This window comes from Pleurodeles waltl, chromosome 4_2, assembly GCF_031143425.1.
Source record: "Pleurodeles waltl isolate 20211129_DDA chromosome 4_2, aPleWal1.hap1.20221129, whole genome shotgun sequence".
NCBI lineage: Eukaryota > Metazoa > Chordata > Amphibia > Caudata > Salamandridae > Pleurodeles > Pleurodeles waltl.
The window spans coordinates 1,055,896,946-1,055,913,411 of NC_090443.1; the positions used below are offsets into that span (position 1 = coordinate 1,055,896,946).

The 16,466-nt window shown below is 50.7% G+C and overlaps 1 protein-coding gene across 1 annotated transcript in view; it reads left to right on the plus strand.

Annotated features, from left to right (window-relative positions):
• LOC138294025 (T-box transcription factor TBX10-like) overlaps positions 1 to 16,466 on the plus strand; it is a 107,654-nt gene that overhangs the window by 70,369 nt on the left and 20,819 nt on the right. The window contains exons 3-4 of the mRNA XM_069233276.1: positions 7,745 to 7,846; positions 15,992 to 16,163. Coding sequence (XP_069089377.1) covers positions 7,745 to 7,846; positions 15,992 to 16,163 — 274 coding nt within the window. The remainder of the gene's footprint in view (positions 1 to 7,744; positions 7,847 to 15,991; positions 16,164 to 16,466) is intronic.

The following is a 16,466-nucleotide window of genomic DNA, read 5'->3' on the forward strand; positions in this document are numbered from 1 at the left end:
TAGAATGTACAGTTATTGACATGTTCCGGGCTATGTTTTCTGTGCAATATACTGTATATTTTTATCTAAGCCTGTGTGGAGTCTCTTTTGTGGTGTATTTATTGTGTCGCTGGTGTGAGTGTGTTGTGCAAACGATTCACACATGACCTCTGGACGACCACCTGACTGCCCTGCGCCAAGCTACAAGAGGTTGAGCCCAGGTTATCTTTGGTGTGTAACTCCCTCGCCCTCACTAGAGTGGTGGGTTCTGCCTGGCTTAGGTGCATACCCCACTCAACCAGAAACCCCATTTCTAACAAAAATAAGCAGTATTTTTTTACTTTGTCCCCAGTATGATCCAGAGAGGAACTTTGGCCCTCATTACGAGCCTGGCGGTCTGTGACCGCCAGGCTCGCGGTTGGCGGGAGCACCGCCGACAGCCCGGCGGTGCCCCGCAGGGCATTCTGACCGCGGCGCTTTGGCCGCGGTCAGTGCAGGAAAACCGGCGGTCTCCCGCCGGTTTTCCGCTGCCCGTTGGAATCCTCCAAGGCGGCGCAGCTTGCTGCGCCGCCTTGGGGATTCTGACACCCCCTACCGCCATCCTGTTCCTGGCGGTTCGCCCGCCAGGAACAGGATGGCGGTAGGGGGTGTCGCGGGGCCCCTGGGGGCCCCTGCAGTGCCCATGCCAATGGCATGGGCACTGCAGGGGCCCCCGTAAGAGGGCCCCGCTTGTATTTCACTGTCTGCATAGCAGACAGTGAAATACGCGACGGGTGCAGTAGCACCCGTCGCACCTTCCCACTCCGCCGGCTCGATTCCGAGCCGGCGTCCTCGTGGGAAGGTTGTTTCCCGCTGGGCTGGCGGGCGGCCTTAAGGCGGCCGCCCGCCCGCCCAGCGGGAAACTCAGAATGCCGGCCGCGGTCCTCAGACCGCGGTGCGGTATTCCTGCGGCGCAACTTTGGCGGGCGGCCTCCGCCGCCCGTCAAAGTTGTAATGAGGGCCTTTATCTTTTGAGCATTTTCATGAATGTGCCGCTTACTGGGCAAAGTTTATTTGCAGCGCCTAGAAGATAGGCGAAATAATTCAAATGTAGTGGAGTTCTTATTAGAAAGCATATCCTTAAAAGGGCAACGCTGCTGAGGCAATGTTAATTTCTTGTGGGTGCATGCGCAGGAGATGCTATGCGTGGGACTAGGATCTCTTAGCGGTGATGTCTGCTGCCAGGCTCATGCGCAGGAGATGCTGTGCGTGGGACTAGGATCTCTTAGCGGTGATGTCTGCTGCCCGGCGCACGCGCAGGAGATGCTATGCCGTGGGACTAGGATCTCTTAGCAGTGATGTCTGCTGCCGGGCGCATGCGCAGGAGATGCTATGCCGTGGGAGTAGGATCTCTTAGCGGTGATGTCTGCTGCCGGGCGCATGCGCAGGAGATGCTATGCCGTGGGAGTAGGATCTCTTAGCGGTGATGTCTGCTGCCGGGCGCATGCGCAGGAGATGCTATGCCATGGGACTAGAATAATAAAAAAAAAAGCTTACGCGACAAGAATTTTCAATTCTATTAAGGACATAGAGGCGAGGATTATGCTATCTCTCTCTTTACTGTCAACACAAAGCAGCCAATAAAAAAATCAAACTACATTTCCCATGAGACCACAGCCTCGATATTACCCCAATCAGGGTCTACCCTCCCATATATATGCCATAAACCTCAGAGTCCGTCCTCTTTCTTTGCTCACCCAGAGACTCAAAACTCCAACGAAATCAAACTCCATCCATGTCCTCTTGGCGAGGGAACAGCACAACCGGTGCAGATACGTCCAAGAACATCAGGAACCGCTCCGTGGAATCCGCTCAGTTAGTCTTCTCATCTGTAAATGGAAAAAATAGCGCCATAATAACTGTAGCTGAGGAAAAACATCATAATACTTCATAACATATCGGGAGGGACATTTACACCTTAATACATCATGTCATATATAATTCCTAAATTAATCATATCACTGGTGGGTTAATCCTCGCCTCCGTGTCCTTAATAGAATTGAAAATTCTTGCTGTTTGCTCAGTATTCCATTAAATAAAGAGACAGGAAGTGTAGGGAGGTGGAAGAAAGAGGCTTGAGGTGGAATCAAGGCCAGGCAGCCTCGGTATTCATGGGATAAAGAGACAGGAAGTGTAGGGTGGTGGAAAAAGAGGCTTGAGGTGGAATCAAGGCCAGGCAGCCCCGGTATTCATGGGATAAAGAGACAGGAAGTGTAGGGTGGTGGAAAAAGAGGCTTGAGGTGGAATCAAGGCCAGGCAGCCCCGGTCTTCATGGGATAAAGAGACAGGAAGTGTAGGGAGGTGGAAGAAAGAGGCTTGAGGTGGAATCAAGGTCAGGCAGCCTCGGTATTCAAGAGATAAAGAGACAGGGAGTGTAGGGTGGTGGAAGAAAGAGGCGTGAGGTGGAATCAAGGCCAGGCAGCCCCGGTATTCATGGGATAAAGAGACAGGAAGTGTAGGGTGGCTAAAGAAAGAGGGACGAGGTGGAATCAAGGCCAGGCAGCATTTGACAACATAAACTGTTGGCTCCGAAGAAAAGCTTTGGGCTCAGGCGCTACGTTTTTTAATGTTATTGTGACGCTCTTCTGCCACCTTGTGCTCAGATGAGGTGATTACTGCTCAAAGGCTAAAATGAACTTTTTTAAGAGGCTGCTGCTCTTTGAAAGTCCCTTCCGGAGCATCTTCCAGGCACAGCTTCTGACTCTGTTTTCAAATCAAATCTAACAAGCATTTGCAATGCAACGGGTCTCGCGTTTGCTCGAGTTAGAGCTGTTAGCGTTGTAAATTCCTAACTGGACTTTTCTTGCCACATAAATTGAAAATGAAAAGTAAAACAGTTGACATAAGTGAGCCCATTCAAAGCGCCACGGCCGCCATGAGCGCGAAGGAGAGACACAAAGGGAAAAAGAAGTTTGCTCCCAGTTAAACGTATCGGCAATCGTGCAATTATCCATGTAATAGGGTCGGTGTCCAAGGCGGTAACAAAACTGCCCCAAGGCGGGACAAACGTAAATCATTTACCAATTATAACAAAGGATTTTTGAAAGGCAAGTCCAGGAACAAGTGATGGTGATGGGCATGAGGTGGGCGTGGTTAAAAGCCACAGATAGATTACAACAGGTCGACCTAAAAACGTGTTTGCTCAGAGAAGTGTGGAGCTTGTTTTCTGGAGAGAGAAGCTGTGGTCGCCCTTATCTTGTGTATCTGCTTTAGCGCCGATTTGGAAACAGCTGTTCGCGCTCTGCAAATTCATTTCATTCAACTGTAATTGCATTGGTATAGTGCTTCATACCTATTCTTTTAATTCATTTCATTCATTCAACTGCAATTGCATTGGTATAGCGCTTCATACCCATTCTTTTTTATTCATTTCATTTATTCAACTGTAATTGCATTGGTATACTGCTTGATAACCATTCTTTTTATTCATTCCATTAATTCAACTGTAATTGCATGAGTATAGCGCTTTATATCCATTCTTTTCAGATAGCGCTTTATATCCCTTGTTTGAGGCAGAAACACCTTGTCTCATGCTGGGTAACCCAGTCCACTGTGACAGACTGCTTGCTTGTTAGTGCGTTGTATTTGCAGTGTGGTCCGTGTGCGAAGCGCTTTGGTGTAGCGCTTCCGTGACCAAAGAGGCGCTCTAATCCAGTCTTGCATTGGGCTCTTGAAGTGTGGTGGTGGAATGAGTGAGAAATGCAGCGCCCAGTTTACAACACTCCATTTGCAGCCCCCTCCGCACCCCCTCCCCGACTGCTGACCCATCAACCCAGGTGCTGTGCTCATTGCAGCACCTAGAGGCAGCCATTCTGTAAATCCTGGGAGGCGCTAGAGCGGCAGGGGAGAGAGCCGCCGAGCATTCAGGCCCGTTGGGAATGTTTGCACCAGTAGCGCAGACAGTGTCATGATCCCTAGTGCAGGGAAGGAAAGAGCTCCCCCCCCCACCCCCGCTGCTGCCTGAATGATCAGGATCCAGCGGCCCCTCAAGCGCTGGTCCCCGGTGCCACTGCACCTGCTGCACCAACGGAAGATATGCCCCTGGGCCGCACCACTAGACTTAAGAGAGCTCTACAGTGTGGGATCTGGAAGCTGGTGAGGGGGCAGACATGAGATGGCATATAATGATGTCATCCAAGATGGTCGCCAGTGATGTCACAGGCCTGGCATCAGAGCTGGGCTAGGAGATATGTGCTGGCTTGTGGTGATTGAAGGATACCCATGTTAGGACCCTCAGAGAATTATACCCCGAGTCCGAGGCCTGCGCTGATCGCGCCCAGCTGTCCTGCTGCTCAGTTATGATAGTTGCACGTATTCATTCATTCATTCATTCAAAGGGACTCAACCGTGGGTTTAACTCGTCAGTATTTGACTTACTTGCTGAAAATCTTGAAGAACTAGACCCTGAGCTATTGTGCATTGAGAATGAACTGTACCTTATTCATGAAACGTATTTGAGAATGATGGTGGGACAATGCTGTATTACTAACAAGCATTGGCAAAGGGAACATGTTTGCGGCCAACTGTTGCACTTTTTCAATTTAAGGGGGGAGCACAGATGCTGTGGCACTGAATAGCAGCGTCACGGCGCACGGTCTGAATATTAGCAAAAATAGGGTCCAGAAAAAGGTGCAAAATCAGGTGTAATCACGCAGACGAGGCAGATATCCTGCACACTGCTGCAATTGCAACCTAGCTCATGGGCAGGGAGTGGACAATTGTACTTTCTTTCTCCTCCCTTTGTCCCTTCCGCCTCCCTCACCTCATCCTCCTGACCTGTCCCAATCAATCAATCAATCATAATACTTGTAAAGCGCGACTGGTCAACCGAATAAGGTCTCAAGGCGCTGTGGGGGGGGAGGGAGGGCAGTAAGTGACAGGCTGTCGAAGAACAGAGGGGATCTGGTGAAAATCCAAGTTTTGAGGTCCTTTCTGAATTGCGATAGGGTGGGAGATCTTCTGAGGTGGATGGTAAGGAAGTTCCAGGTTTTGGCGGCGTGGTGGGAGAAGGATCTTCCTCCGGCTGTGGCCTTCCGGAGTAGAAGGGGGGAGTCGGACTCTTTGGGTCCTGTCGGAGAGGAAGGAGGTGATCCATTCTAGTGCTTTGTCTCAGATGCCGGCGTCGTGGAGACGAGTCTGTAGCGCGTCGAAGGCTGCGGACAGGTCGAGGAGGATGAGAGCTGCGGTCTCACCCCTGTCTAGGAGGATGCGGATGTCGTCTGTGGCAGCGAGGAGGGCGGTCTCGGTGCTGTGGTTGCTCCGGAAGCCTGACTGTGAGGGGTCCAGGATGTTGTTGAGTTTGATATGTCTGGTGAGTTGTCTGTTGACAGCCTTTTCGATGACCTTAGCTGGGAATGGGAGCAGCGAGATGGGCCGGAAGTTCTTGTGGTCTTCTGGGTCTGCGGTGGGTTTCTTCAGTAAGGGCTTGATTTCGGCGTGTTTCCAGATTTCTGGGAAGGTGTCGATTTCGAAGGAGCGGTTGATGATGTGCCGGAGTTAGGGTGCGATGGTGCTGCTTGCTTTGTTGAAGATGTGGTGGGGGCAGGGATCGGAGGGAAGGCCGGAGTGGATGGAGTTCATAATGTTGTGTGAGGGTTTCTTCGTCGAGGATGCTGGCCCAGCAGAGCAGGTGGTGGGGGTTTGGAGGAGCTTCGGTGGTGGATATGACGAAGGTGGGAAGGTCCTGGGTCGGGAAGCTGTTGTAGATATCTGCTATCTTGCGGTGGAAGTAGGTGGAGAGGTTTTTGCAGAGTTCTTGTGAGGGGATGATATCCGTGGAGTTTGCTGTGGGGTTGGACAGTTCGCTGATGATGGTGAAGACTTCTTTTCTGTTGTAAAAATGTAAATTAGCACTTGTATAGCGCACTACTCACCCGTTAGGGTCTCAAGGCGCTGTACTCATACCACTATGGAACCCCTCCTGGCTTTTCCCTGTGAGGCGCCCACTCCTGACCACCCCCAGGTGAAGCCAGGCATCCAAGCGCTGTTGGGGCCGTTGTGGAGATTAAGCAAGCTATTGCCCAGAGTTGCAGAGTGGGACCCATGAATTAGATTAGGCACTGAGGCGAGAATTATCTGGTCAAGGGGAATTGAGCGCAAGACCTGCCGAAGCGGGACTTGAACCCTGGTCTTGAGCCAGATCTCTGCTTCAGGGTCTGCCGCTCTAACCATTGAGCCACACTTCTCCACAAGCCACACTTCTCCACACCTGTTGTGTGCATTGTTGTTGATGCGTTCCTGGAAGGCGTTTCTCTTGGTGGTCCTGATGAGTTGGTGGGGTGTGTTTATGGCTTTTTTGAAGGCTTCATGGTTGGTGGGGGTCTTGTAGGTGCTTCATTTTCTTTCTATGCGTCCGCAGTTTTGTTTGGACTCCTTGAGGGCGGGGGTGAACCAATTCTGTTGGAGGGTTTGTTGATGGAGGCTAAGGTGTTAGCGCAGTCTGAAATCCAGTTGATGAGGTCTCGGGCAGCTGTGATAGTGTCGAATTGTTGTCATTGGGGTTCTCCAGGTGGAAGTTGAGGTCCCCGAGGAGGATGTAGCCTTTGGAAGCAAGTGCGTGGGTGGTCGTGAGGTCAGCGATGGTGTCGCAGAATGGGGGGTGGGGGCCTTGCGGTCTGTAGATGAGGTGAGTGGTGTTAGGGTTGGTTCCAGTCTGGAAGTGGAGGAGTTCCATGGTGGTTGTGGAGTCTTCAGGGCTGGTGGAGAGGCGTAAGGACTCTTTGTGGATGATGGCGATGCCTCCCCCGGGGCGGTTTGTGCAGTCTTTGCGGATGATCTTGTAGCCATCTAGGATGGCGATGTCTGGAGCCGAGGAGGGGTTAAGCCAGGTTTCTGTGAGGAAGGCGACATGCGTGGATGTGGTGTCGATGAGGTTCCAGAGTTCGATGGCATGCCTGTGGATGGAGTGGGTGTTGATCAGGATACATCTGAGATTGTGTTCAGCTTTGTGGGTCCCCGGAGGTAGGCTTGAGTGACGGAGGCTGGTGAATTTGCAGTGGCAACAGGTGAAGGGTCCCTTGGTGTTGCTTGATGTTGCCTGCTTACAGTTGTTGTCGTGTCCCGGGTTGAGAGTGATGAGTGCTGCTGGCGTGTAGCAATGGTGGGCAAGAGGTCCATGGGTCCTAGCGCTGGTCGCAGTCGGGTTGTGGATGGGCGCAGACGCCATTTAGTAGGGAGGGGGGAGGAGAGGACAGCTGGGAAGTGGGAACGGTGTGAAAAAGGGGGGCGGGGCCGCAGGGCAGCAGCGGTGGGGAGAATGAGAGAGAGGAGGGGGCGAGGCCACTGGGGCAGCAGCAGCGAGAGAGTGAGGGAGGGAGAGAGAGAGATGCGAGAATGAGAGGGGTGAGGAGGAAAAGAAAGAGGAAAGGGCAGAAGGTGAAAGGCACAGAAACAGCACACTAAAAGAAAAAGGAGGAGAAAAGAGAAAAGAGGCAGAGGGCGGCCCAGCAGAGGAGCAGAGCTCTCCCAATAGGCACCAGGGATGAGGCGCCGGCAGAAGCCTGCGGGTGGAGGAGGGCCTCGAACTCCTGATAGGGGTCAGAGTTCAAGTCAGGACAGGCTTCCACTTACTGGTGGAGCCATGCGGAGGCAGAGCAGCTCACTGACCTGCCTTGGCGTGCTCCCTTCCTCTCCACTGCCCCACACCCCTCCATGGACCTCAGTGCCTCAGGGTCAGTGTCGTTGGACGCCCCTCCAGGTAATTACCTCCCTGATCTTGTCTCCACAGGCGGATGTTCCCCACCTTCCAGGTGAAGATTTTTGGGATGGACCCGACGGCGGAGTATGCGCTTCTCATGGACTTCGTGCCGCTGGACGACAAGAGATACAGGTACAGGCAGTGCTTGAAATGGAAATGTCGAAGTGCAGGTACTCCTTGCTGAGAAGTGCCGGGCTGTCCCATTAAACATTGGAGCAGTGCTGCTAAGTGCTGGTACTCTCCAAGCACTGGAACACTGCTGAGAACTGCTGGTACTCTCCAAGCACTGGAACACTGCTGAGGAGTGCCAGTACTCTCCCACTGGAAGCACTGGAACAATGCTGAGGAGTGCCAGTACTCTCCCACTGGAAGCACTGGAGCAGTGCTGAGAAGTGCCAGTACTATCCCTTCCAAATTAAATAAGTGCAGGTACTGAGTACCCGTGAGCACCTGCTCATTTAAAGCACTGGGTACAGGATGAGCACTATAGAATGAATGAGCGACCAGAGGGGCCTATGGGGGAAGGGGTGTGGCATGGGGGCTCATTGTCAGAGAACTGACGCCTTGCACAGTGAGGGAGTATAAAGAGCTGCTGGTTCATCATTAAATAGCAAAAGGGTTGAATCTGTGCATTCGGAGGGAATCCCGCAGAAGTGTACAAATGTGCTTCTAGGAGCATTAAAATAGACCCTGCGTCAGCCCCAGAGGCAGAAATTGGAGGTTGGGGGGATTTGGCAGGTGAGTGTTCGGCTGTTACAGGTGCTGGAGAACAAGCTACTTACCTTCGGCAACGCATTCTCTGGTAGGGACAGGATCCGGCCATAGATTCCTCACTTTACAATTCCTCCCCAGGCGACACACTGGATCTGGAAATGTTGCCTCCAGCAGTTCTGCGCGTCAGAAGAGAGCATTGCGCGACTCTGTATTAACATCGCCCACCGGATGTAACATCAAGAGTCCATATAACCCCCTCGATGACGCGCGGACTTCAGTTTCTTCCCTGTCTATTCCCCACTCCAAAAAGATGGAGCCACAATATAGAAAGTGCCTATTGAAGCAGTGTGCTGGAACAAGAGACATCTCTGTGCCAAACAATCATGACATTCCCAATTCAGGATGTTAAATTCCAACATGGAACGTTTGAGACTAAAGAGAACTCAGTCCGCAGAGTGGGAAGGATCATTAAGGTATCTGCGGCTAGATCCCGCCTCTACCAGATAACGCATCACCAAAGGTAAGGGACTTGTTGATCTGATGGAGGTATCCAGCCGCAGATGACTTACTTTAGAATAGGATACCCAACGATACCATCCCCCGAGGTGGGTCTGCAAACTCATTCCATTAAAAGTCTCAAACTAGAACAAAGCCGTTCTAGAACAAGAGACAAGGACCGGACGTTCACACAAATTTCTACAAAAGAACTGAGGAAAAGACCACAGTAAGAGAAGCCACAAAGACTTTGAAAAGCATGGAGATAATGTCATGACATTAGGGCATTATGGGTATCTTTATGAGTTTGGCAGACGGAAAAGGCTGTCTGCTAAACTCCTGCGGTCAGGTTGCTGCTAGTGGGGCCACCTTCCTGCGCGCCCCATTACGAGTTTCCCGCTGAGTCAGCAGGGGGGTCAGCAGCTCTATCTGCAAACCAGACAGTGAACAGCACGACGGGGCTGGCCATGGGGGGCCCTGCACTGACCATGTAAATAAAGATAATATGAATACCTCTAGTATGGTCATCCTATATATAATGTCCATAGGAGTAAAGAAATAAAAGCCTTTGTAATAATAGAAAATACAAACTATATAGAAAACTAAAGATGAATAGAGATCACCTACAGAAGGTCCCAAGAAAGGCCTGCCGTACGTAAAACTTAAAGATGAAGGATTCTATACTCAATAGAATCCGACTGATTAATAGAAGAAAAATCAAAGTTTACATTCCATCTAGGGAAAAACACCCCACAAAGTGGGATTCAAATCTAGAAACACCTAGAACAAGTTGAGTGATGGAAATAGTTGCCACTTAAGAACAGCAACGATCATTGAATATGGCAGGTCAAGTCTTCTGCAAAAAGTAGGAGACAGTACAATACTAGAAGTTATAAGACAAACACCTATTCCCTCATGTACAAATGCATATGAACATTTCCCCAAAGAAGAAACGTGCACCATTAGAGAGTAAATTCCTTCAGAAAAGAAGGGAGCCTTAGCAATAACGCAAAAGCGTCATGGCAACCCCTAAAGGATTGGAAATAGTACAGCACTCTGTAAAATAGAGCGGACAGAATCGACTCAAGAGACTATGGGGCACATTACGACCCCAGCGGTAAAAACCGCCTACTGCCGTGGCGACGGCTGCCAAAAGACCTTTACCACGGCTACCAGCTGTCTGCCCTATTATGACCACAGTCGGATTTCTGCCAGAAGGTTGGCGGAAATCCGGCTGTGGCCATGCCGGCGGATGGCGGTAACGCCACGCCAGTAGACCGCCGCAGACCGTATCATGACCCATGATATGGTCTGGCGGTGTTCTGCCTGGGGACGCTGCTGCTGGCAGCAGCGCCGCGTCCCGTCTCCTGCCGGAGGACCCCCTGACAACAGGTAAGTTGGGTGCTCCAACAGGGGAGGGGGACGGGGGGTGTTGTGTGTGTGTGTGGGGGTGTGCGTGTATGTCTGTGCGTGCGTGTATGCAGGTGTGTGTTGCGTGTTGTATGTGTGTACATGTATGGATGTGTGAGTGCGTGTATGTTGTGTTGTGTGAATGCGTGTGCGTTTGTATGTATGTCAGTGTATGTGGATGTGTGTGTGAATGGATGTATGCATACGTGGATGAATGTGGGAATGAGTGTGTGTATGAGTGTGTTCGTGAAGGTGTGTGAATGTTGTGAGGGGGTTGTGTGGGGAATCCGGGGAGGGGGGCGGGGAAGACCCCTATCAATGACAGGGAAGGGATTCCCTGTCACTGTTAGTGCCTACCACCATGGTTTTCGTGGCAGTAAGGCTGCCACGAAAACCATGGCGGTAGGCGGGGTCATAATTCCGCAGGCGGGCTAGTGATGGCCGCCAGGCTGGAGACTGATGTCTCCAGCCCGACAGTCATTACCGCTGTGGCGGTCGGTGTGGTACAATGTCTTAATATGGAGAAAAGTACCGCCAGCCTGTTGGCAGTACTTTCCTCCATATTAACTCCGCCCGCCAGGGTCATAATGACCCCCTATGTCCCAATGGAGACTCATGCTGTCATGACATAATCCCAAGAAATACAAAACCAAAATGTTCAAAGAACATGCAGAAACCCGCAAGCGTCCACACAGAGGTGTAGAACAGTCCGCAAAACTGAAATGGCTGTATGAACGTGGCCTTAAGGTAAAACACATAAATGTCTTAAGGCCCAGGAAGGTAATAACGATCTTGTGTACAACGCACCTACCCTGGCAAAGTATCGACCTTTTAATATGAACATTAAGTTATACCATATATCCCCTAAACGTGAAGCAAGCACCAGAGGCGGAGTACCGCATAGACTGTTAACGTAGGCTACCAGCCACCAAGGAGTTTTGAGGCCTACACCCTCAGTGCTATACAGCCCCATCAGTGGAACATCATTCTATTGATGAACAAGGATAGCCCAGAAAGGAAGCTTAAGGTCGCACAAATACTATATATATAAAAGTATAAGGGGCACTTCAAAATATTAACCAGAAAGAAAATAAGAGTTATACTGTAAACAAACCCTCTTATAAATAGGTGCTCATATACAGAAACTCTCATGGAGTTGCAATGGCAAAAGTTCCTGATAAAGGATACGAAATCTCATGTCTATGAAATCGCAGGTTAAAAGAATAACACCTTACAGGACTGGAACTCTGCCCCCCTAAATGAGGGTCTAATACTTCACAAGCTGAGCAATCCTGACTATGTATATATATATATATATATATATATATATATATATATATATATATGCTCCCAGAACATACAAAAGATGCTCCAGCCAGAGCAAGATACATACCATGATGGTAATTAACTCTTGAGCAGAATCTCTTCTTCAGAGTAAAGAAAAAACTGTATGACCTGTATATCAGGTCTCATCCCATTAAGGATCAAACAAGAATGATCATATGAAAAGCTGTCATTGACAAACCTGAAGGGGGAAGTCACCACTTTTGCACCAAGTAGTAAATAGTAATAAATAATTCACTATCAACCTCTTCTGGAAGAGAAGGCAGTAGAACTGCCACTGAGTCCCATAACGCATGGGAAACCTGCCCAGAGCTCATGCTGTGTTTAATGACCTCAATGCTGAACTGACTGGAGAAAATATTCCTCCCACAATTTTCCAGCCATCTGCAGTCCTTGTTTTGTGGAACCAAAGGAAGGACACTAGGGTCTGCTGAAGCAGTAGCTGCTGCACAACCAGACCTTTTGTGGGGGGTTGTCTTAAGAGGCAAACTGGGTCCTCAGGGGCGGGTCGATGCCTATGGGGTACAGCCCGGTCATCTGGAGCCCCAGTAACTGGTTTCACCCAAGCTCCCAACACAAGTTCACATAGAGACTCACTATAAGGGAGTAAGAACTTCACCCGTCTCACTCTAGAGAAGTACATTCACTGAAGGGTCTGTAGATAATTCCACCAAGGGAAGCTGCTGATCCAAAACTACAGCTGCTCTCCTCAACACTTCAGCATAAAAGGAACTCACCTCTAAAGCCATACCGGGGGGGGGGTAAGTCAGAAGCTGGAGAGGACTCAAGTCCACTAGCCTCACCCAGTTCTGTCATCCAATTTCCCTCCAGAGGGGAATGGACACTGTTGTCCACAGGGTTCTTACACTCAACATCCTCTCTTTCACCTTCAAAACTGTGTTTTCCCGCAGGAAAAATAGTAATAGGTTGTATAGGAACAGAGGGAGAGTTGTCTAAATTAGTCGGCTCCATCGGCGCGACATCAGATGCCATCCAGCGCCATTGCTGCATCATATCGGCACCCGAAAGGGTGATGGGTTCAGGCATTGATTAGCGGCGCTGATGTCAATGGCTGACCAGACTCCGACATCGCAGGTGGAAACCCTGAAGGGCTGGGTACCGGCATAGGTACCGATCCGATAACGGATCCAGAGGGCCTAACTGACACCGAGGGTGAACCTGCCGGCAGGGATTCAGTTAGGACACCTCCCACTTCCTTGGGGCTACAAAGCGCACCAGAGGGAGGTTGCTGCCCAAAGACTTCATGCAGGGAATTATATTACTCCTACATTAGGGCTAGAGTCGCCCCAGCTCCAGGAAAAACAGGGAGGCACGGGGTGGACTCCTGTGAATGCTCAAGAAGCGAAGGTTGGGAGACAGCATCAGAGACACCTGACTTACGTGTTGGTTTTGACTGTTTCTGATTTGAAGCCTCCTTTGACGTCAACAGTGATGGACCCTTGAGCGAATGTCTCCTCGATCGGTCTCTGCACCTTGACGGGGACCTATGACTCTGCTGTGTCCCTGATAACTGCACCGCCAACATTTTCATTCAATGCTCTCTCAGCGCCTTTGGCTGAAGACGACAACAAGATCCACAATCCTCGGAGTCATGGTGTTCTCCAAGGCCCCACATACAGGTGGTATGACACCTGTCTGCCACAAGATCCACAGGGCTTAAACCCCGAAGACATCTCGAAGAAAGCACACTGTTTCCTTGACAAGACATCGAGCTGAGCCAAATAAATTGCCCTTAAACACTCCAGATTCACATTGGAAGCGTGGAAAAGAAGGAACTGACGTACATGCATTGGCGAGGGGTGATAAGGACCTTGTCTACGTCAAATCCGGTGTACGATGTTGATACAGAGTAACACAATGCCCTCTTCCGACTCGCAGACATGTGGGGGAGAGCATTTCTGGATCCAGTCTGGCGCCTGGAGGAGGATTCAGATGTAAGGAACCTGCAGCTAGATGTCTCTAACAGATGCAATGTTTACTTGAACTGTAGCTCATTCGTCAGCCGCTGTAATCCCAGTCAAAGTAACCTGAATACTCTGGCAGCCTGGGATGGTGCCCAAGAGTTCAGAGGTTAATCCTAGACTCCTTGGACAGTGGCTAAGAGGTCTGAGGTCAATCCTAGGACCCCTGGGACAATGTCTAAGAGGTCCAGGGTCATTTGTAGGACTCCTGGGACAGTGACTAAGAGGTCTGAGGTCAGTCCTAGGACCCCTGGGACAATATCTAAGAGGTCCAGGGTCATTTGTAGGACTCCTGGGACAGTGACTAAGAGGTCTGAGGTCAATCCTAGGACCCCTGGGACAATGTCTAAGAGGTCCAGGGTCATTTGTAGGACTCATGGGACAGTGACTAAGAGGTCTGGCATCAATTCTGGGAGGTGGGGTAACTTCCACGGCACCTAATAGACTAATTAGGGGATTTGGGGTTGTTTATTGGACTATCAATAAATATTTGCCAGGGCAGTAATTATTCCACCTGGGGCAAATTCTGCAAATGTGGGGGCAGTAAACAATGGAACTTTAGTCAATTTCGGGACTCATGGGCCACTAACTAGGGAGCTTATGACTCTCTTGTCAATAACTAACGGACTGGGAATAAATCCAGTACTCCTGGAACAGTACCTACAATTCTAAGACCTTCATATCTGAAACAAGAGGAACTGGAGTCAAGCCTACACTGCCTGGGACAGAAAGTAAGAGGTCTGTTTGAAATTTACAACTGTCTGTAGGGTACTGAGTGAGCCAGGTGTCACCTGGGACTCCTGGGGCAGTAACCAGGTGTACTGGGGCAGATTCTAAGACTCCTGGGGCAGTAACCAGGTCTACTGGGGCTGACTCTAAGACTCCTGGGGCAGTAACCAGGTGTACCAGGGCTGATTCTAAGACTCCTGGGGCAGTAACCAGGTGTACTGGGGCTGATTCTAAGACTCCTGGGGCAGTAACCGGGTGTACTAGGGCTGATTCTAAGACTCCTGGGGCTGTAACCGGGTGTACTGGGCTGATTCTAAGACTCATGGGGCAGTAATCAGGTGTACTGGGGCTGATGATTATAAGACTCCTCGGACAGTAACTGGGTGTACCGGGCTGATTCTAAGACTCCTGGGGTAGTAACCGGGTGTACCAGGGCTGATTCTAAGACTCCTGGGGCAGTAACCAGGTGTACCGGGGCTGATACTAAGACTCATGGGACAGTAACTGGGTGTACCGGGCTGATTCTAAGACTCCTGGGGTAGTAACCGGGTGTACTGGGGCTGATTCTAAGACTCCTGGGGCAGTAACAAGGTGTACCGGGGCTGATACTAAGACTTCTGGGGCAGTAACCCGGTGTACTGGGGCTGATTCTAAGACTCCTGGGACAGTAACCAGGTGTACTGGGGCCTATTCTAAGACACCTGGGGCAGTAACCGGGTGTACTGGGGCTGATTCTAAGACTCCTGGGGCAGTAACCGGGTGTACCGGGCTGATTCTAAGACTCCTGGGGCAGTAACCAGGTCTACTGGGGCTGACTCCAAGACTCCTGAGGCAGTAACCAGGTCTACTGGGGCTGATGATTATAAGACTCCTGGGACAGTAACCAGGTGTACTGGGGCTGATTCTAAGACTCTGCATCAGGAACCGGGTGTACTGGGGCTGACTCTAAGACTCCTTTGAAACTGGTCATTGGCCTGGGGTCACCTCAAGTACTCTTGGGGCAGTACCCCAGTGTACTGCTGCTGGTTCTGAGACTCCTGAGACTGTACTTACTGGTCTGGGGCCATTTCTGTGACTTGAGGAACAGTAACCGGGTGTATTACCGCTGGTTCTAAGTCACCTTGGACAGTAGTCATTGGCCTGGGGTCACCTCAAGTTCTCCTGGGACAGTACTTTAGTGTACTGCCCCTGGTTCTAAGACTCCTGGGCCTGTACATACTGGTCCGGGCCAGTTCTGTGTGTCATGGGACAGTAAACAGCCGGACAGGTTCCAGCCTGGGACCCCCTGGGACAGCGCCTCTCACCTCGGACAGTGCTTGTACACCACCTCTCTCCTGCCCTGTCCTCCTGCAGGTACTGGACTCTAGGACAGCGGCCCTCACCACGGACAGTGCTTGTACACCACCCATCGTATGTGATGTGGTGCTGGCCCCTCTCTCCTGCCCTGTCCTCCTGCAGGTACTGGACTCTAGGACAGCGGCCCTCACCACGGACAGTGCTTGTACACCACCCATCCCGTGTGATGTGGTGCTGACAGTGTTTGTACACTACCCTTGTATGTGATATGGTACTCACCCCTGTCTCCTGCCCTGTCCTTCTGCAGGTATGCCTTCCATACCTCCTCATGGCTGGTGGCGGGGAAGGCGGACCCCGCCACACCTGGCAGAGTGCACTTCCACCCGGACTCCCCCGCCAAGGGTGGCCAATGGATGCGGCAGATCGTCTCCTTCGACAAACTGAAGCTCACCAACAACCTGCTGGATGACAACGGACATGTGAGTACTGCCCATGGGCGCTGCGACGTGGGTTTCAAGGTGGACATGAGAGCACTGCGGAAAAATAGAGATAGGAAGGTGACACGTTGCGGTTTGCAAAAACCTGCAAATAAACACTCTGCTGCTATCTGAGACGATGATAGTGACAATATAGCGCTTTATGAAACTCTCTAAAAGAATAAAAAATGTTTAATTTAAGAGAAGAATGGTGGCACATAGCGTTTTACAAAATCGTATAAATAAATTAAATGCTCTGAGATGTAATAGAATTATAGTGACAAGATGGCGCTTTTCGGAACTCTG